General features: G+C 36.0%; 2 protein-coding genes across 11 annotated transcripts; one reads left to right on the forward strand and one right to left on the reverse strand.

The window, feature by feature from the left end:
* Nucleotides 1-4195: 4195 nt before the first annotated feature.
* Nucleotides 4196-8155, forward strand: LOC103953189 (heat stress transcription factor B-3). Its single transcript, XM_009364924.3, has 2 exons — nt 4196-4701; nt 7453-8155. The coding sequence occupies exons 1-2, from the start codon at nt 4459-4461 to the stop codon at nt 7939-7941; spliced, it is 732 nt and encodes a 243-aa protein (XP_009363199.1). The 5' UTR covers nt 4196-4458; the 3' UTR covers nt 7942-8155.
* Nucleotides 8156-11526: 3371 nt separating this feature from the next.
* LOC103953197 (ABC transporter A family member 1) lies at nt 11527-19756 on the reverse strand. Of its 10 annotated transcripts, XM_048576459.1 has the most exons (12): nt 19057-19756; nt 18149-18305; nt 15780-17848; nt 15443-15549; nt 15238-15279; nt 14547-14664; nt 14339-14443; nt 13405-13551; nt 12425-12686; nt 12086-12250; nt 11883-11941; nt 11527-11798 (listed from the first exon to the last, which is right to left on the reverse strand). In XM_048576459.1, exons 2-3 carry the CDS (start codon nt 18278-18280, stop codon nt 15860-15862), a joined length of 2121 nt encoding a protein of 706 aa, XP_048432416.1. In that variant the 5' UTR covers nt 18281-18305; nt 19057-19756; the 3' UTR covers nt 11527-11798; nt 11883-11941; nt 12086-12250; nt 12425-12686; nt 13405-13551; nt 14339-14443; nt 14547-14664; nt 15238-15279; nt 15443-15549; nt 15780-15859. The 10 variants fall into 10 exon arrangements, with proteins under 10 accessions (XP_048432416.1, XP_048432415.1, XP_048432411.1 ...); XM_048576458.1 differs by having other exon boundaries at nt 13405-13540; nt 15780-18305; nt 19057-19746; XM_048576454.1 differs by having other exon boundaries at nt 12086-12155; nt 15780-18305; nt 19057-19746.
* Nucleotides 19757-20573: the final 817 nt, after the last annotated feature.

Raw genomic sequence — 20573 nt, forward strand, 5'->3', positions numbered from 1 at the left:
GATTTTTCTCAATTTACGTGGGTCTTCCTCATGAAACATAAATCCGACACTCAACAATTAATTAAGGATTTTTTTGCTTATGTCAATACCCAATTCCGCACTACAATCCAATGCATTCGTACTGACAATGGCGGTGAATTTTTATCTCTTCGTAGTTTTTTCTCTGATCATGGGGTGCTTTTACAAACTTCTTGTGTTTATACCCCCCAACAAAAATGGCATTGTTGAACGCAAACATCGTCATCTTCTTGAAACCACTTGCGCACTTCGTTTTCAATCCCATCTTCCTCTCAAATTTTGGGGTGAATGTGTCCTTACCGCTACTTATCTCATCAATCGTCTCCCAACCCGTCTTCTCCATAATAAATCCCCCTTTGAGGTTCTCTTTTCGAAAACCCCATCTTATGACCACTTCCCCGTCTTTGGTTGTCTGGCCTATGCCACCTCTGTCACTCCCACCACCAAATTTTCCCCTCGGGCTCATCGTTGCATTTTTCTCAGTTACCCTCATGGACAAAAAGCCTATACCCTTTACGATCTCGACCATCACCGCATTTTCACTAGTCGAGATGTCGTCTTTCACGAAGATACTTTCCCTTATGCCGTTCCTAACCCTCCTATCCCATCCCCTTCACCTACGCTACTCATCCCACCCCCTATGCTTTTTAGCCTACATACCTTTTTCTTACACACGTGGCCTTGATGGAGTCTCCATCACACCGTCTACAAGGTTGTTCTCAATAAATCTCAAGTTGCCTTGCGTTGTTCAAACTTGTTTTTGATGGAGTCTCCATTACCCTTTACAACATTAATCAATTTACGCGCGCACACACACATACATACATATAAAAAAAAGAAAAAAAAAACCCAAACAAACAAACGAACAAAAAGAAAAAGGACTACTTGTTGTATCTAAAGTCTTCCAGTTCGTTAGTTTTTGATACATAGGAGAATAATAAGCAAATGTAAATAGACCAAAAAACATCGACAGATATTTTCAAAGAAAGAAAAATCTCAATACAAGAGAAAGAATAGAGCGTAAAAGAAAGATTGTGTAACAGTAAGCGTTTGATTATTGTGTGTTGGATTTTTTTGATAAGTCTTAGTTTTATTGTTAATTTCATCTTGAACTTGATGATAACTATACACTAGAGTAAAAAAAATAATTCACATCAAAATTTAAGTTGAATGTAGAGTGAAATTTATGAGTTCAAATAAAAAATTTCCTAAATTATTTGGCACGATAGCCGATCAGTCAATACATAAACTTCCTGTGAAATAAGGGTATTTAATTTTTTGGATATGTAGAAGCCAACGGGTTTTTGAGAGCCGGACTTACGTTGTTTGTAGATTTGCATGTACGGTGGGTACAGGACGAAGTCGAGGTTTTAACTTGTCAATTTTCAATAGAGATAATATTTCAACTCTTTATAAAGACATGCAAGATTATATAATTTTTTTTAACGTGAGACAACCCTTCACACCATACTGCATCCTCAGTGGGGACACACAAACTAAACACAGAAAGTATATGAGATTGTTGATATTTTTCCGCGTATGACAACTTACTCTAAAATTAATAAGAAAGTGAAAATTCTATTTTAAAAGTAATCAGCAAGATAAAAACTAAATCAACACTCCACGTCCTTACACGTATTATGTTACCACGTGAAAGCGTGGTCAAGCACATACACCCGACCTTTTCACGACGGTATGTTCAAATAGAAAAACTAACCCTGTGGTTGGTGAGGGACTTTTGAGGAAAAAGCCAGCAACAAATTTCAAAATGTTTTATTATTATTATTATTTTTTTTTTTTGAACAAAAAAAATAGAGAAAATCTGATTACGGTCAAGTCAAGAAAGGCCAGCGCCCAACTATACCAAGAACCTTTCCTAATTGTTCAAATGCCCTGAATTCTTCAACCTCCTCCACTCCTTAGAAGAGTGCGTGGATTATACTCTCCCATGACAAGTTAAGATGCTAGTTTCTTGTAAAATACACATATAAACCACAATAATCTGTTTTCATATCTGTAAAACGGAGCATCTTACAACATTTCTCCTTAATTTCACTTGCAAAACTTTGCTGAATTCCATTGTCACATCCATAAAAATCATTACCAAATCGTTTTGCATTCGAATCTATACTTTTATCAAAGAAATATTTGTCTGTAAATCTTAATAAAATGCTCGAATAAGTCCTCTGTATATGCTCTTACCGTTATTATTTCATAGTTATGAGTAGGATGATAGTTGTAACCAACATGTCTGAAATTTCTTCTTCATATTTTAACTTTGAACATATATATACTCAAAGTCTTTAAAAGAATGGATCTCCATTTTTTTTTAAAGGTGGGGATTAGATGTGGGCCCACACCACAACGAACTTCAACGATCTGAACCGTTTATTTTTCAAGTTACATCTCAGAGATCATCCCTACAAAATATTAGTTAAACTTGAAATGTTTGAGACATCTAATTGAGTTTAAAGAAATTGACCAACATTATATTCTAATAAACATTGAAATTTCATCGTGACAATTAAATAGGCAAATAGTTTGAATTGAATTGAATTTTTGTAAGGATGATATATGAATTGAAACTTACAAAATAAACTGTTCGGATCGTTCAAGTTCGATGTGAAATGGATCTCACAACTAATTCCCATTTTTCAGAAAAAATGGGGATCCCTTCCCTTAAAGGGCATATGTATATATACCTCCTCCTAGGTGCACATTATGAGAAACAAGTACAAATAATAAACATTTGGTCTTTTTGCAAGTGATAAGGGAGAAGGTGATATCAAATTCAGGACGTCGAGTTAATCAACTGAGCCATAAATCATATGTAGTGTCTAACTAGCTTAGAAATGTGAAGTGTACACATCGGTTAGAGTCACCTCATCAGCCGCACACACTTTTGCAGTTGATCAATTTATTGCCAAATGACTAGAGCGTGTTCTATACGAGCTTAATCTGTGAATGTTAATAACTTGAAGAAATTGAGACATGAAAAAACAGAAAGTCAAAAACGTCACTTCCTTCGTAGAAAAAGCCCCGAAAAAAGCATTAGATGATTGCGGAAGAAATCCAAAGAACGAAAGAAAATATGGATAGAGGAATTAGCACGTTAAATAAAGAATGTGGAAACTTAGCTATTCTAGAAAGTACAGCACACGTAAAAAGGACCTTAAACAAACCCTTGCTAGCTAGTTTGAGAGGAGTGATCCAAAAGTCAAAACACTCTCATGCACCCACATCGACTCATCTTGACCGTTCAAAAACGATTAAGGTCATCACAAAAATGTTATTGGATATAATATTTTTTTTCTTATAAAAGTTTATGAGTATGATATTTAATCAATTATGATCAAGTGATTGAGTGGCTTGGTTGCAGACGCTGGATGTGAGACGTTTGTTTGTGGTTGGAGGAATATTCCATGCCAATCACATCTATTTGATAACAAGTTTAATCGAACACATATATGCATCAGTTTATAGAACGATGTGGCAATAAGTATAGTACAAAACCATCTATGTTTAAACGAATTATGTTTCTCACTTAACCATTAAAATTTTGACAGCATTAATCAAATGGTTAAAACATTATCTAATTGAGTTGATTTTTTGTACAGTTAGTCTTTAAAATGTGGTCCAAAAATTAGACAGCTCTGATTATTAAGCAACATTATAAGATAAAGAAAGCGGACAATACGTTTAGTTCAAATAAGAAGGTTTATAAATAGCTATTTTATTCTTGTACAAATAAGTGTTGATTACTTTATGGAATATATCAAACTGAGAGTGCACATGTGTGGCAAGATAATGGTATCACTTAGTGCTTAGTGAAATATATTAAACTGAGAATGCAGATGTTGGGTAAGATAATGGTTTGTGTCTTTAATCAAATGGTCAAAAGCAATAATCATTAACCCCTTTATCCCTAGCCGTCCAAAATGGTGATGAAAGTTTGATCATAATCAAGATCGGGAGGTTGACATCTTAAGATCCTAATGATTTAAGTATGCCAAGTGCATATATAGTACGCATAATACTATGAATAAGTCATATATATTACGTGTGTGTATATATATAATTTTTTTTTGGTCGGAACATATATATAATATTATATAATCGAATGTGACGCGCATGTCATGAGTTTTACAAAGTATATAAGGAGGGGGTTGGCTTGGCAGAGACATTTTAACCATTTCTTTCTATAACTTTGCATAGAGAAGGGGAGGGAAAACCTTGCATTTCTCATGAACTCTGGAGTTGTGTTGGGTTTCTACTGTTGGGGTTGGGAGTTCTTAACTGCCCTTCTTCTCTTTTCTGCTTAATTATCATCCTTAATCTTCTTCTTAATCCTTCTTTTAATTATCCTCTTCTGTTCTTCTAGCTCGATCTCTTTATCTCTTTCTTAGAAGTAGTTTAGTTTCCAGTGTCAGATATTAAGTAATGGAGGGTGTGTGTGATGATCAGAAGCGTTTGTTGGAATATGTGAGGAAGTCAAGCCCTCCACCTTTCTTGTTGAAGACCTACATGCTGGTGGAGGATCCGGCGACGGACGATGTGATATCCTGGAACGACGATGGGTCGGCGTTCGTGGTGTGGCAGACGGCGGAATTTGCCCGGGATCTCCTCCCAACACTCTTCAAGCATAGTAACTTCTCTAGCTTTGTCAGGCAGCTAAATACTTATGTACGTATAAACTTTTTAACCCACATATTATGTGCTAGATTTATTTTTGGAATCATACATATCTTAGATTAAAAAGGAAATTATTAACTTTAACTTTATTTGATTCATGATAAAAATAAAATAAAACAAAATTCTAATCAGGAACAAATTCTTGCACTTTACCATTTTATATGTTCTTCATCATCATCATCACATCATCATGACAAAAAGAAAAGCAAAAATGAAATTGAGAAAATAAATATAACAACAATAAATGAAAAGTCCATTTGGCCAAGTTGACCCAGTTTTCTTAAATATGATTTCTCTAGTCAAACTTTTTGGGTTAGTATGAAAGGGTCTACAGGTCCTGTCTCACCTAACTTCTATAATTTTTTATTTGTTATTTGATGGACTAACCAACTTAAATTAATATGATTTTTGTAAACAAAACATATTTGTTTATTTTTATTTTTAACAAATAATATTTTCTAAATTAAAAAAGAAAGTGAGATAAGTTTCATATTAGATTAAATATAATAATATAGTTCAAATTAGATTTTGATGAAGATCGAATTCAACATTTTTCACTTATAAATAATAAAAAAACATAATTAAATCGTAATACTAATCAGAGCATCCTTGTGTTGAGTCTAAACTTTGAACTTTCAGAACGTTCTAAAACATGAAATTGACATATTTCATGAGCCTTAATTTCATTGGAGTCCACTAAGTCGCAAAGAATGATAAATTAATATGGACTCTGTAGTATGACAGGGGCCTGTCATAAAAAGAAAAAATGAACTTTGATGAACGCATTTTTTTACTTTTTGCACTCATTATATTAATTTTTCTCCTAGAATTTTTTCTTTTATTTGTTCAATCCAAAGAGTAAGAAGAAACAAGAATGTGGAGGTGAAAAAACAGGTGCAGAAATTATTTTTTTTCTTTATACTTTTTTTTTTGTTGAATATTTATAATAAAACTTTTAATTATCTCTTTCAATTTTGGAAAGAAAATGTAACTAAACAAAAAGTTAGAAAGAATCTCTCCAATTATGCTCTTTATTTTTAAATACAATTTTAACTAAAAAAAAAGAAAAAAAAAAGAAAGGAAAACTATCTTAGAGTCTCTAGAGAATATTACTCTAACCACACTCTATAGTTTAGAGAATCATGAGAGCATTTTTCAATCATGCTTCTATTTTTAAGTTAAACAGTAGTTAAAACGACTAGAAAGTTATCTAAGGAGCTCTTTATAAAATAATTACTCCAACAATAGTCTTTAGGAATAATGACCATAAGTTAAAGAAAAGAATCTTCAATTATGTTCTCTATTTTCCGTTGAATAAAAACTAAAATGACTAGAAAGTTATGGTATGAGCTTTTATGTGAAATTTGTACTGGAAGGATATTCTAATTTAGTGAAAAATAATTAATTACTATAAGCAATAGAAATAAAGTTTGTATTTATATAATACTACAAAAAGTAGGGATACAAAATAATGAGCTAACAGGAGCCTCTTTTTAATTTAACTAGCAACCTCCACCCATGCTATGCATGTGCTCTTGCATTAGATAATTGATAAGGAGAAAAAGTAGAGAGTAAGAGAATGTCACATCCTAGTCCGCAAAGCAAGATATTGTCCGTTTTGAGTCAAGCTCTCACGGTTTTGTTTTTGGACTTCCCACCCAAAACGTGTCTCATTATAGAGAGGTGGACATATACATATAAGGCACATCACCTCCCCCTCTCTGGGCAATGTGGGATCTTACAATCCACTCCTCTTAAGGGCCTGATGCCCTCGCCGGCACACTTCCGGCCGGGGAGTGGCTCTGATACCAAATTGTCACATCCTAGTCCGCATAGCAAGATATTATTCGCTTTGGGCCACGCCCTCACGATTTGTTCTTGGGCTTCCACCAAAACGCGTCTCATTATAGGGAGGTGAGTATATAAATATAAAGCACATCATTTCCTCTCCCCCGGATGATGTGGGATCTTACAAAGAAAGTAGAAGTAAATAAAATTACAATAATGCCCATGAATTTTAGAACAAATTTTAAAATTATTTGGCATTTAAATGCTCTAATATTCATTTAACTCTCTTTTAGTTCACAGAGAAGATTCCCTTAATATATAATATAGGTTAATTTATAATAAAAATTACAATTGGGGACACTCATTTTTTGACACACAATTTGTAGGCACACTATGTAGCTTTTTTTAATGATCTGAACGGTCTATATTTCAATTCATCACTCATAGATCATTCTTACAAAATTAATTAGATAAATCCAAAACCATTAGGATATTCATTTGTAGTACAGCAAGGACGAACATGGTTGCGCAAAGAAACACTAAAATGACTATCATGCTCGTATAGTTTCATATTTAGTAGACATGATCTTTAAATGAATGCCCAAAAAATAGACTAGGATTGTTGAAATACATTACATCTCTACCAAATTTATCAAAAAATGTGTGTCCCCCAATCCTAAACCATAAATATATATATATATATATATATTAATCCTAAAAAAATAATTAAAGCCAAACATGGGTCTTCGACTCTTATATATATATATATGTTGTCACTACAAGAAAAGTTTGACAATAGCAACCGAAGCTCGTTGCACATAATGATGTGGATAGATCAATGGCTAATAGCAAGGGAATTATGTACGGACGCAGTGTGTGTATGTATATATAATGAACTCTTACAATGATTTGGTATATAACCCTCGTGTAATCAAACGCCATGCGTATATACAGGGATTTCGCAAAGTTTCCACGAACAGGTGGGAGTTCTGCAACGACAAGTTCCGAAAGGGCGAAAAGGATCAGCTTTGTGACATCCGTAGAAGAAAAGCATGGGCCACCAAGCAACAGCCGATCAACAATGCAGTAACCCAACAAGCTGGAGCAGCTGTACTACTACCAAATGAGTTTGATGAAGACCAAAGGTCCTCCTCAACTTCATCATCATCCGAGTTCAGCTCTCTCGTCGACGAAAACAAAAGGCTGAAGCAGGAGAACGGGGTTTTGAGCTCGGAGCTGACGAGCATGAAACGGAAGTGCAAGGAGCTTCTTGACTTGGTGGCAAAGTATGGAGACTCGACTGAGAAAGAGGAGGAAGATAATGAAAGAGTGCTAAAGTTGTTTGGAGTGAGATTGGAAGTTACTGGAGAGAGGGAGAGGAAGAGAAAGAGAGCTGAAATTAGTGCAACTGCAAACGTTTTACTATCTCAAGCATGCAAATAAAAAAAGCGTCGTCCATTTATTTGTCTAGAAAAATAAAGTGGCTTAGGTAGACTAATTAAATTACTATAAGTATAAATTATTCACGTATGAAACGTCTGTAAATTCTTATATATGCAGTGCTAGAACCAAGGGGAATAAAAGAGGTATCAGACTTGTAAACTGGTGTAACATAATTGAAATGTTTCCATTTATTTAAATAGAACATTTTCTTTAATCCCTTCACGTAGTGTTTGTTTATTGTTTATGCATGTGAAACGAATTAGTTTATACTACAGTTTTACATCCTCCCCACTAATACACTATGAATATCTGGTTTGAGGTTTGAAACGTAATTTAGAAAGATTGTGATTTTGCTTAAACTAAATTCATTTGTCAGTTCACAAATAAAAAACTCATTGGGTTCATTGTTTGGACTGAAAATAAAGATTATTCGCCAACTTATTTATTTATTTCAATTACAAAGCTTTGGATCTTTAATTTTGAAGATTAATAAACAGTGGTAGATTTTAATAGAATTTGTAGAATCCACAACTTTTATATGGATTTGTAAGTATTTGTATAGTGGAGAGAGAGAGAGAGAGAGAGAGAGAGAGAGAGAGAGAGGAGAGAGAGAGAGAGAGAGAGAGAGCGATGACTAATGAGTGCAATCCGAAAGGTAACGTTTTTACCATCAAATCAATGGCACAAAAAAAATCAAACCCAATCTCCCAAATCTTCAATTCAATAGAAATACAGAACTCATCCAACAGAATAAAGACGCATATCAAATGTGTTAGACAAGAGCTGGAGGCTAGAGGTAAAATCTTGCTCCTCAAAACAATGATATAGCCTATTATATTTTTTTAGGATTCTAACTGTTAAGTGGATCCTATATTGCCGAAGGTTTAGGCTGAGGTTAGTTTGTCTCACAAGATGCCTAGACTTCAATTTAACTAGATAAATTTTGTTTGACTATAAGTTTTTTCATTTTTGAGGCAAGATTAATTATCAATTTGCCTAGGCCATAAGGCTACCATTACTCTAAAGTATTACCACTTCGTGTTCTAAATTTCATCGCCAATTTTCTCCTCCAATCGTCTATGATATTCATTTTCGTTTTACTAATCACAATCATATAGTCTTTAATCTGGTAGCCGAAGGATTTTCTACGAATTCATATTTTCTCAAATAGACATGCACAGGTAGAGGCTGGGGAGGTGGTGGTGTGAAAGAGGCGGAGGATGGGGATATGGTGGCAATGGGGTAATAAGGGTGCCAATGAGAAAAGTTTTTCTTTTGTGTTTTAATATTTAAAAAAAAAATACCACATAGTACTAAGATCTAGTGGTATTCCTTTTCACTTATAAGTGAGAGGTCTCAAATTCGATTCTCGCCAAAAGCGAATTTGAACCACATTATTGTTAACCCATTGTGAGCCTAATCCCAACCCCTCCCTCTTAGTGTAGATAATATGGTTTGTTCAAAAAATAAAAATAAAAAAAAATATCTAGATAATTCACACTGAAAATAATGTATATGAAAATTTAGGGCTAGAAATTTTTCCCAAAAATCCCAAACCAAACCAAAAAAATCCCGATCCCATACCGAAAAATTCCCAAACTGATAATACCAAAATTTTTGGGATCATACCGAACCGATCCTTAACTTTTTGGTACAGGATCGGGATTACATATTCAATGGTTCGGGAATCCCAAACAAACCGAAAATATATATGTATATATATTTTGGTTGCATGCATGTTGAATGTTGAATTTAAGTAATTTGAGAGTAGACTATATTAGAAATAGAAGTACGAAATTAAGTAGTTTGGAACTTTGGAACGTCAATTTGACTTGGTAAGAATGATTTGGTATTTCAATAGGTAAGAAATTTCAAATAGGTAATAGGTAAAAAGCCTAAAGTTCAATTGATATGAAGTTGGGCAACAAAATTGTAAGCCAAGTCCCAAATTTTAGTCCACAACCCAAAAATCTCAAATTTACGACCAAAAGCCCAAAAGCCTAAAACCCAAAACGAAATCCCGATCTATCCCGAAATACCGAAAATATTTTGGGAATCTCGAAAATTGGGAATACCGAAACTTTGGCTCGAGATTGGTCTTCAAATTCACATCCTAAAAATTTTTGATTTGGAATTTGGAATCTCATACCGAACCACTCCTATAAAAATTCACTAAAATCTATAAACAAAAGTCTATACCAAACTTCGAAATCCATATATGAGGTATGGATTCTACAAATCTTATAAAATCCACCACTTTAGAAATTAGATCTGAAAACCCTCCTAAATCTTAATTTCACAACACACCACTTAGTTTATGGTCGGAAACTATTTAGGTATTCTTATGGAACAAGAAGTTTTTAAATTGATAACACAGTGGTGTCAAAATTTGACGAAGTATGGACTGGGTTCAACACGTATTGCACAATTGTTGCTTTAGATCTCAATGCCACGAGATGACTCGAGAGAATAGGCATGTTACTATTGGAGGCGGCCAACAGACACTGTTTTTGTTCAAATGTATGTGAAAGTTGCATATAAATCTGGCTTCTTACAATCAAAATAATGCAGACAAACGCAAAACATCTGTATGTCTACTATTATAAATCAAGCTCTAAGGGCTGGTTTGGTATTGCTGTGCTTTGAAAAAAAGCTGCTTCTGCTGTGCTGTGAGAATAAGCAGCTGTGAAATAAAGCAACAAAGTGTTTGGTAAATTTTTTTGTAAAAGTGCTTTTGGAAAAAAAAAAAACAGTGTTATAGTGTTTGGTAAACTTTTATGTAAAACAGATGTGAAAAAAAGCCAGTTTTTCAAAGCTGGGTTTTGCAGCTTCTTGTTTTTGGCTTTTTTTCATCCAAAACTATGAAAAAAAGCTGAAGCTGAATGTTTACCAAACACAAAAATAGCTCCCAGCTTTTTTCAGAATCACCTCAGTACCAAACCAGGTCTAAGTTTGGTGAAAGAAGGCCTTGAAAAAATAATTGGACAGAAATACCCTTAAAACAAAAAAAACAAATAAAATAATTGTTGTGAAAATGAGATCAACAAAAATCAATCCAATTAAATTCCAAATTTTATTGTTCACAAGTATACGAATCGAATGATAGTATAGCAAATAAGCACAAATATCGTTTCACATGGATCGAATGGATTGAAACCGCCACAACATTAGTGAAAATTGTCTCCTTCGCACACATTCTCACATCAAATGCAGTTTTAACACTGAAGGAAGGCCTTCAAACCAACAAGCCATGAAGATGTGAGACAGAAGAAACATACAGCAGGTTGCTCTCTCTCATTTTCTAATTTAGTTAGATTTGTTTTGTTAATCCCATTTTGTTTTCATTAATCATACTCTGTTGGTTGATCAAATGCTTGGGCTGATTTGGGGGCCATGGCAGCTAAGCTTGCTCGAACGGTGCAGTTTTATTTCTACCTTTTACGTAGGACATGTCGTAACACTAAACCGAAATTGCACGGGAGTTGCCGTTGGCTTCCGACTGTTTTTCTACTCAGCTTTAAAAATCCTTGTTTTTGCATTCGACTACTAATAGAATTCAATATGATGGGTATAACTCTCAACCTGTAATTTCGTACCAGATTACATTTCACCCAAGTTTGAAATTATGTACTTGAATATACTGTTTCTGAGATTTACAAAGGGTCTTATGATGGTCTCAACCTTGAAAGTGGGGGCGACGCTTATGCCGGGTGGTGATTTGCCGACTATTGCTAAACTATTTGAATTACATTCGCCTCAATCCACGATTAAGATGTCACGAGTTAGCTGCAAAATGGTTGAATATGGTTTCGAGAGTGGACTGGCTAATACTGTATTCTGCAATGCCAAGTTTACTTCTGGAAAAGAGAGATTATAAACAGCGCTGGTCAGATTGAGCGTGAAGAAATATGAACAGACAGAAAAGGTATGACGAAATTCACCTGTTCCGTTCAAGGTGCCCGAAGACATCTGCAACCGAGAGGCCCTGTCCATATGGCAACTGCAAAAAAAGTTGAGATAAATTACTAGTTGCTATCCATACTTAAAATACACACATTATTAATCTTATTAGAGCCACAGGTGAATCCCAGAGATCCCCGATCCACATGTATCCTACTGGCCATCGTTAAGTAGAGAGGCTTACATTGCTCCAAAGAAAGGGAACTTGACCCAGGAATCTAAAACACTCCAAAAGAGACGTAGCTTGCTCCACCCTGACCAGAAATCAAGAATTCAGGGCCAAGGGTGAGAATATGAGATGGATTATGGTCCAACCTCCACGCATTTTATTGTACGGCTTTCAAGAGGACTGCTTTGCAAAACAAAATAGAAGAAACTGAATCTTGCGTTTTCAAGATTTGAGAATGTCTACTTTTCTATGAAATGAAAACAGTGAAAACGAAATAACAAAAGTAGGCAATGTGTAACTGTGGACAACTGTTTTGAGAACCACCAATATCATTTTAAACCATAATAGAAATACCTTCCAAAGATTCTGCAAATAGATTATGGCATTGTCAATGGAACCTGAAAGAACCCTAGTTCTTTCTGTCTTTATCATCTATATCTTCATCAAGGTCAAGAGTAACAACATCTGAGGAAATCTTCAGAAGGGATTCTAGATAACTTGGAGTGCCATGTTCGATACTTCTAATGCTGTTCCAACATTCCTTCAGTGTGGCTAGTGTCCACTTGTTAGAAAGTAAGAGTTCAAGCCCAAGTGTCAAAAGGAAGTAACAAACGCTCTGCCACAGGCGAGACTTTGAATCAGATCAATATAAACCATATTTTCCATGTGAATTAGTTAGATTTTCAATCATATATTTAAACATGTAACAAATAGCAAACCAAGACACAAGCTGTTACACTTCTTGCTCTAAATTTTCCGTTGATTACAATGCACGCGCAGCACATGCTAAATGTAATTGCCAACCTTGTACCACTTTCTCATAAAGACTAGTAATAAGAAATGAACAAGTTAAAAAGAAAAAAAAAATTTAAAAGCAGAGTTCAATTTGTACGGAGGGCTGCAACCACAAGAATTTATACCCAAGATCTCCTACTTTCATATAGTTTGTAGTGGGAGGTTTCAATCCAGGATGTCTAGGACACCGATGTCTGATCCTAGGATATAGTACCAACATATCCCAATAGCTCAAGCTGTTAGGATGTGAGTAACATAATATTATACATAACCAACATGTGTTGCTCCAATATCTAGCTTACATTTTGACAGAGTGAAAGAAACAAGCGACTCTGTAAAGTTTTAACTTTAGGGTTTCGTCTCGTCTTGCTGACATATAAATATAGAAGTGGTTAACACCAAAGCAAGCCAATACTCCAAGAATGGTTATTCCTTGTTACCATTATATATTCATTGAAACTTCCACTTCTCAAGAAATAAATTTTACTTTTTCAGCAAACGGTTGCAGAAGATTTCCTGCATAAGGCCAAGATATGTACCTCAATACCAAGGTAACAAATTGAGCCACCAGTAACATTCCAATCAAAGGCCTGATTGCTGGAATGATCTCTCATATCTTGCCGTAGAAGAGCCAGTGACGCAAGTCCATCAGCAAAGCAAAAGCCTGGAGATAATCTGAAAAAGTTCTGGAAGCATAGATCTAAATGTTAGGGAAGATTGCTATTCTCGGCACGTCATCAGCACCCAGTTTTCTATATTGAATCATGACATTTACTAAGAGGCAAGCTAAAATTTCTAGAACATCCCTCCATCAGTTGGTAAAAAAATTCTAGACTCACTGCTTCTATTATATTAGATGGTTCACACCAACACAACGCTACCAAATTACGAATTAAAACAGAAAAAGATGGAAACAATAGTAAGATCGAGTACAATTTCAATTAGTCCTACTTTTCCAAATGAATCAAGATCCTGAAAGTAAATTTAAAAAGACTCGCTAAACTTCCTTCTAAATAAAGTCAACATTTAGCTATTAATCACAATTTCCAAGAGTGGTATTCTCCCCGCTCCACTAAAGTATATTCTTATTATTAAACAATAAAAAACTTTATTTATAGACAAGTTCTCTCACGTTGTCACATGGCACTGAGACGCACAATCTTATTTGAGGAACACCTTGTAGGACCCACTCCACGTTATATCTTACCAATCCAAACCATTTATTTTTCAAGTCTTCATTCAAAGGCTATCCTCACAAAGATTAATCTAAATTTAGAGCCGTTTAAGGCATCTAATTGTGACAAAGAAAATATATTTAAATGGTGCTTCCACGAAATACACCACCTTTTAACCAAATGGTCATAATATTTTCAATTTGAGTTTTTTTTGTTGGTAGAGATGATCTTTGAGGAATGGCTTAAGAGAGAGACGGTTTGGATAGTTAAAAGTCAATGCAGCGTGTAGGAATACAACCTTAAGAAAAGAATTTGCACTTGCTGTTGTCTTTATAAGCCCCATGATGAATGAGATAACCAGAAGAATTGAGTCCCGTAAGAAGTGGACCAAGAGAAGCACATTCTGGACATGAATAAGCAAATAAGTACAACGTTAATAACCAAAAGTTGCAAGGTTAATGCCGTGAATGTGAGAATAAGAGAAAGACAAATAGAAAATACACCACCTGAGCCATACTGTGGTCAGAGAATAAGGCAATATGTGGAGATGCAATTGCTAATCCATACGTTAAAAACATGACGATTGTCGAGTCAACAATCCGCTTCCAATGAACTGCTCCAGACCTACATACAGTCTTCTCGTAAAATAAGTAAACCTGAAGAATTTTTCAATGTTTGATGGAACTCAAGAAAACATAGAATAACTGTGGAGCTTAATGCCCTTGGTTGGTGTCTACTCATTGTGTAGAATATGTTTATGTTATCTACCTCATAGTACAATATCTAGTGTCGAAATATTCTCCTATATCCGTAGACACTAACCAAACAAAAAAAATGCGCATAAACATTTTGAATCCTACTAATTTTCAGATTTGACCAAAAGAAATGACGACGTTCTCACAAATTATTTTACAAAAAAAAAAAAAAAAAATTCAGTGATGAACTGAATTTGGAAGCCCAAATTCGTACAAGAAAAAAGTGTGAAGAACTACATGTTTAAAGACATACCAAAGATGTAAAAAGGAATTATTGCTAAGGATGAAGGGAAAAGAAAGCTGATGAAGTCCCATATGAAAGTAGAAGCCCAATATTAAAGAATAGAAACCAGAGGATGAACCTAATACAATTAGGTTAATCTTATGAGTATCAGTAACGAAATTACAAGCGGATGGTTATTTAACCAACAGACAAACATACCCCACTAATCAGTTGGTGGTGCTTAGCTTTTACTTCATGCTCCTGCATCAGTCAACCAAAAAAAATTCTGGGGTAAGGAAATACTCAGCAGTATAGAACATACAAAAATACATTGAACAACACTTAGGTAGGTACGTAGTTTAATTGACACATTGATAGGGGTTAAAATAATTTTGGTAGGAAATGACCCAAATACAGAACATACCTGCCATAAATCGCTCCAACAAAGGCCAACATGAACACAATCATAATCAGCAAAGTTAATTGACCCTAAAGCAAATGCCATGGGCAAAAGCAATGACCTTTAATATCCTGAAAGAGAAAATGTAAATGAAACCCATCTGCACTACAGAATTTACAACAGTTTCTGATCTACTTGAAGCAATGGAATAAACTTCTGATACATTTGCTTTAATCACAATGCAAACAGTTTGTGATATATGTTTTGTACAAAATATGCATAGATATCAGAAAGAAAAAAAAAAGTAAAATCAAGATAAAAAATCCTAAGCAGCTAAATATGATATAAGAATCCTTTGTACCTGACTGAATATTTTAATCTTCTTGGGATAATTCTTCTTTGCCGAAGAGAAAGGCTTTACACTGGGTCAGTGACCCTATATCAATTAACTTTGCATTCATGCACAAGCTCCACAAGATTTGAAACCTCAGGAGATCTCTTTATCCAACTTTTGAATACTGGTCGGTTCAGAATCTCAAAAGTTACCTCATTCGGTTGACAACCTTCCAGTACAAGATTTTTCAATAATGATAAAATGTCTGAAAAAGCACCCCTCTTGAACACTGCCTCTAATAAGGTATTGTAGATTGCTATGCTTGGAGTAAGCCCATTCTCTACCACGTCATCCCTCAACTCAAGAGCAACAGATACCTTTCCATCCTTGCAAAGGCCACTAATTAAGGACCCATATGTAAACAGATCTGGTTTTAGTCTCTGGTTGTACATATCACTAACCAATTGATTAACCATCGCCTTATTGCCCTCTTTAATGAAGGCGTGAATAAGAATATTATAAGAAGTTGTATCAGGAAAAACTCCAGTATTCCGTAGTTGCCTAAAAACCCGTTCTGCAATTCCAACTAGACCATTCTTACAAAGTCTGTCTAGCAACAGATTAAAAGTGACAATAGTGGGACTAGAACCACTGCACGTCATGTAATCCAAGAGCTTTAAACATTCAGAAAAGTTTTCAACCCTACAGAAGTACTGAATTAAACAATTCAAACTAACAACATTAGGCTGAACACCGCCATTCTTCATATGACTCAAGACCCTCCGGATCATTGAACGCTTTTTCTGTTTGCATGCCACAGACAAAATCGTATTGAAGGAAACCACATCAGGCCCATTTTCGTCCCACTTAAAGTAGTCCAAGAATTTCAAAGCCTTGGAGAGGTTATTTTCTCTACAGAAACTCTTTAAAATTGTGTTGTATGACACATTACTTGGCATTAAACCTTCTCCAATCATGTTCTTCAATCCATATAGCGCTTCTTCTGATCTATTCTCATGACACAAACAATTGAAGTATATATTGTACACAACAACATCCACATAGTTGCCCTCTGTAATCACATCAAGCAATAGTTCACAAGCAATCCCAATGTTACCTGTTTTTAACAGGCCTCCTCCCACAGCAGCATATGTGTACGCGTTGGGAGAAAATCCTTTGTTCTCAATCATCTCAAGTAAGCTGAAAATGTCATTCGCTCTATCTTGAATACAAAGTGCATGAAGGATCACATTGTATGTGGTCATATCTGGTTCACATCCTTCCCTTTCCATCTTAGCCAAATATTCTAACGCCTCTGCAATCCTCCCATCACCACAAAGAGATTTAATAACTATAGTGTATGTTATCGCACTAGGCTTACACCCATCAGTCTCCATTTCATCTAAACAGCAAAGAAGATCTCTCCACAAACCTTCTCTACCAAACCCATAAACTAAAGCAGTATAAGAGCACACATTATGTACAACGCCCTTCCTCTTCATCCAATAAAACAATTGCAAAGCATTATTACTCTGGCCGGTCTTACACAACGCCCAAAGCATAGGGTTATAAACATAAGCACCGAAAAAATGACCCTTACGCATAAGAGCATAGCACACAAACCACGCCTCTTCAGTCATCATGGCCTTACTAAGCTTAGAAATCAACAAACACAAACTGGGTTCGGTCGGGAAATACTTCAACCTCAACATAAGTTTAAAAACACCCATTGAGCTAACTAAATTCCCAACTCTAAGCATGTTTTTCAAGATTCTCGACAAAGAAGTAAACGAGGGTAAAAACCCACCATCAAACATCTCTTCAGCAATCATATGAGCATCTTTCAGATGACCAAGTGATAGCATACCATTCAAAAGTGCATTGAAAGTGGAAGCATTTGGAGCGGGCCCAAATCTCTTCATTCCGTGGTAAACCTGAACCACATTGTCTAGCAATACAGTCTGTGACTTCAAGTAAGAGTAAAGCAAAGCATTGAAATCATACACCGTGGGTTTGCCAGGCACATTGCCCATGGAGTTCAAAGAGTCTAGGGCTTTCACAAAGTTACCGGAGGAGGCATGGCATTGCATACTGAGCTGTAATTCACGGTAGTTACAGTCATCGGAATTGTTTGCTTCATAAGTAAAGTCTGTAGCTTTAAGTGCAGATAATGAAGAAAATTTGACAAAATTAGGAGTAAAATAACAGTTGCAAATTCTGCGGTGTGAACAACTAACCGCACCAACTGTCATCAAGGATGAAATTTAAGTTGAAGATTAGAAATTTGAGTTGCTTGTGTTGCTTATATATCATCAACTACCCACGTTCAGCAGGGCTGGTCCTGAGTTTTTTGGTGCCCAGGGCGAACAATCAAAATGTGCCTGTATGAAGCATACCTTTGAGAAGAGGAAGGCAGCATCAATCAGTTCCATTTTCACCTCCTTCAAGGCTTGAGCTGCAGGTCCAATATCAAGCATGTGCAGAATTACAGGCTGGTCAGGGCCTAGCATCGCTCCCCTCGCAATCATCGGAACAATAGCATACTATATTGCCCTGTTCAACATCAAGCATGAACCTTCATCAAGTTTTCAAGAATTCGGAACTAAGCAAGTTTTACATTTAAAAGCATAATTCTTTTCATAATGTATGCCAATTACTTTCAATATCATAAAATTGGACATCAAGATTAAGCTACAAATTCAGGAAAACATCCAAGACGGGTTTATCGATATGAGAATATATGGCATGCCTGCACCACCAGTGACCAAAACAGTCACAGGATCCTTCTCATACTCAAGAACCTCCACATGTATTTTATGAGCGTCCAAAATAAGGCAATAGCGAACAGAACAGCCAAACTTTTCTCAATCAGTACTACATTGATATTCTCATTTTCTAAAGAAGTACAACAATATTCTCCATTTTTACTCAGAAAACAAACAGATATGCAACGACGAATTCCCGTTAAAATCAAAACAAATCCAATCATATGTTTATAGGTCTGAAAATACCACCAATCAAACAAATCCAATCATATGTTTATAGGTCTCCTCCAAAACTAAGTAATACAAGAAGTTATTAATAATACTAAGTTAAATAATCGTGTTAGAATTTGGAAGGAGATTTGGGTTTTCTGATCATAAATTAGAAATACCAATTTTAATGATGTCGTAACAATATCAAATACATAGAAGTTGCAGTCTTGCTTTCCCGGATTAGTAAAATCCAATTTCAAGCAAAAGAAGGTGAAAAGAAAAAAAAATATGAGACAACTGAAACCGAAAAGAGATGGAGGCGCTGAGACCTGAGAGAGATTATCGAACGGCGGAACGGCGGAGCGCGGAGGGTCGGAAGCGGAGGCAGGCGGACCGTTGGGTCTGGGTGTGGGTGCACTGGGTGGATGGTGCAGCCGTGTAGGTCTATGACTCTGCGACTCTGTCGATGCGGACCGTTGGGTCTGAGTCTTGGCAGCAGGTCAGAGATTCTCTGGTCGCCAAGAATACGAAACGATTTGGGCTTCGAAGAACGAAGGGCGAAGACGCAGGGCACTGGAGCCAAAAAAAACTTTAGGGTTTAGGGTTTAGGTGGTGGCTACAACAGAGAGGAGGGGTTTTGGGCTGGAACACGGGAGGGGTTTTGGGTTTGTAACTAGTTGTCCATGCAAAAGACAGCACCGTCACAGCAAGACATGTTTTCTTATCATTGAGAAATTTTGCAATGTGATCGGGTGGTCACGTTTATTTCTATAAATGGTGAAAATTTTTATTTTTATGTTATTAGATGGTTTTTTTATTAAAATTTAGATTTTGAAGTTTATTTCATTAATTTTCTCCTTAATTAATAATCTTTTTATTTTTTATTTTTTATTTTATTTTGGTAAACAGAGCTACATTAACGAGGCAAAAGGTGCCCAAAAGTACAACGAAAGTCAAGCAACAGCAATCCTCAAATACAACCAGGAAGTACAGGGGTTAGACTACCCGACACTTAAAGCAAGGCTCAAAGTGTCCCCCCTAGCACCTCCCCCACAAATTAAGGCGGACAAGGTAAGTCATTCTTATTTAAAACATGCACAGGTGAAGATGGAGGCCTATCCACCCAAGACACATCACACTTCTCCACACACCTTCACGAAGCCAAATGGTCAGCCACCAAATTGGCTAATCTTGGAATCCAAGACCAACGACGGACATGAAAGGCTTCGCCAAGCTTCACACACATCGCTAAAATAGGAAAAGCCTCCCACATGCCCTCAGAAATTGAACCTCGCAAACAAGATATAGTGTCGTGAGAATCCGATTCAACAACCACATGAGTGTGACCCAAAGAGATACCTAAGTCACAACCATTCTGCACAGCCAAGGCTTCCACAGAATCCACACAAGTCACTCTAAGTTTGGTGCGACGAGCTGCCAGGAAATTCCCCAAAAAATCCCGCACCACTACCCCTGCATATCCATTGCCCGTAACAACATCCCAACTGGCATTAACATTTATTTTTACATAGGGAAGAGTTAGCGGCACCTACCTAATTTGTCCCTCACAATGAGAGAAGTGTCGCCCCCCGTCGACTGGAGGAAACCTGTCTAACATCAAGGAAAGGCGCCGCACTGGTGGAAATAGCAGAGAGGACCTGAAACGAATTGATAGCTTCATGTTGGTAAAGGAAACGACACCTTGCTTTCCAAAAGTGCCAACAAGAAAATGCAATGAGAGAAAAAACCCGCATCAAGTCATTCTTGGAAAGAACATGATCCTGTAAAACAGCCAAAAGCCAAGTACCCCACGAGTAATATTCGGAGGATTAACACGATATGTTAA

This window comes from the organism of the source record quoted next, unplaced genomic scaffold (assembly GCF_019419815.1).
Source record: "Pyrus x bretschneideri cultivar Hongxiangsu unplaced genomic scaffold, Pyrus_bretschneideri_v1 Contig9, whole genome shotgun sequence".
Taxonomy (NCBI): Eukaryota; Viridiplantae; Streptophyta; class Magnoliopsida; order Rosales; family Rosaceae; genus Pyrus; species Pyrus x bretschneideri.

Excerpts from the sequence above, each read along its gene's own strand:
- LOC103953189 (XM_009364924.3), top strand. The coding sequence starts at position 4,459 with ATGGAGGGTGTGTGTGATGATCAGAAGCGTTTGTTGGAATATGTGAGG. Across the intron at positions 4,702-7,452 it reads TCAGGCAGCTAAATACTTAT|GGATTTCGCAAAGTTTCCAC; the intron begins GTACGTATAAAC and ends GCGTATATACAG.
- LOC103953197 (XM_048576458.1), bottom strand. The coding sequence starts at position 18,004 with ATGACAGTTGGTGCGGTTAGTTGTTCACACCGCAGAATTTGCAACTGT.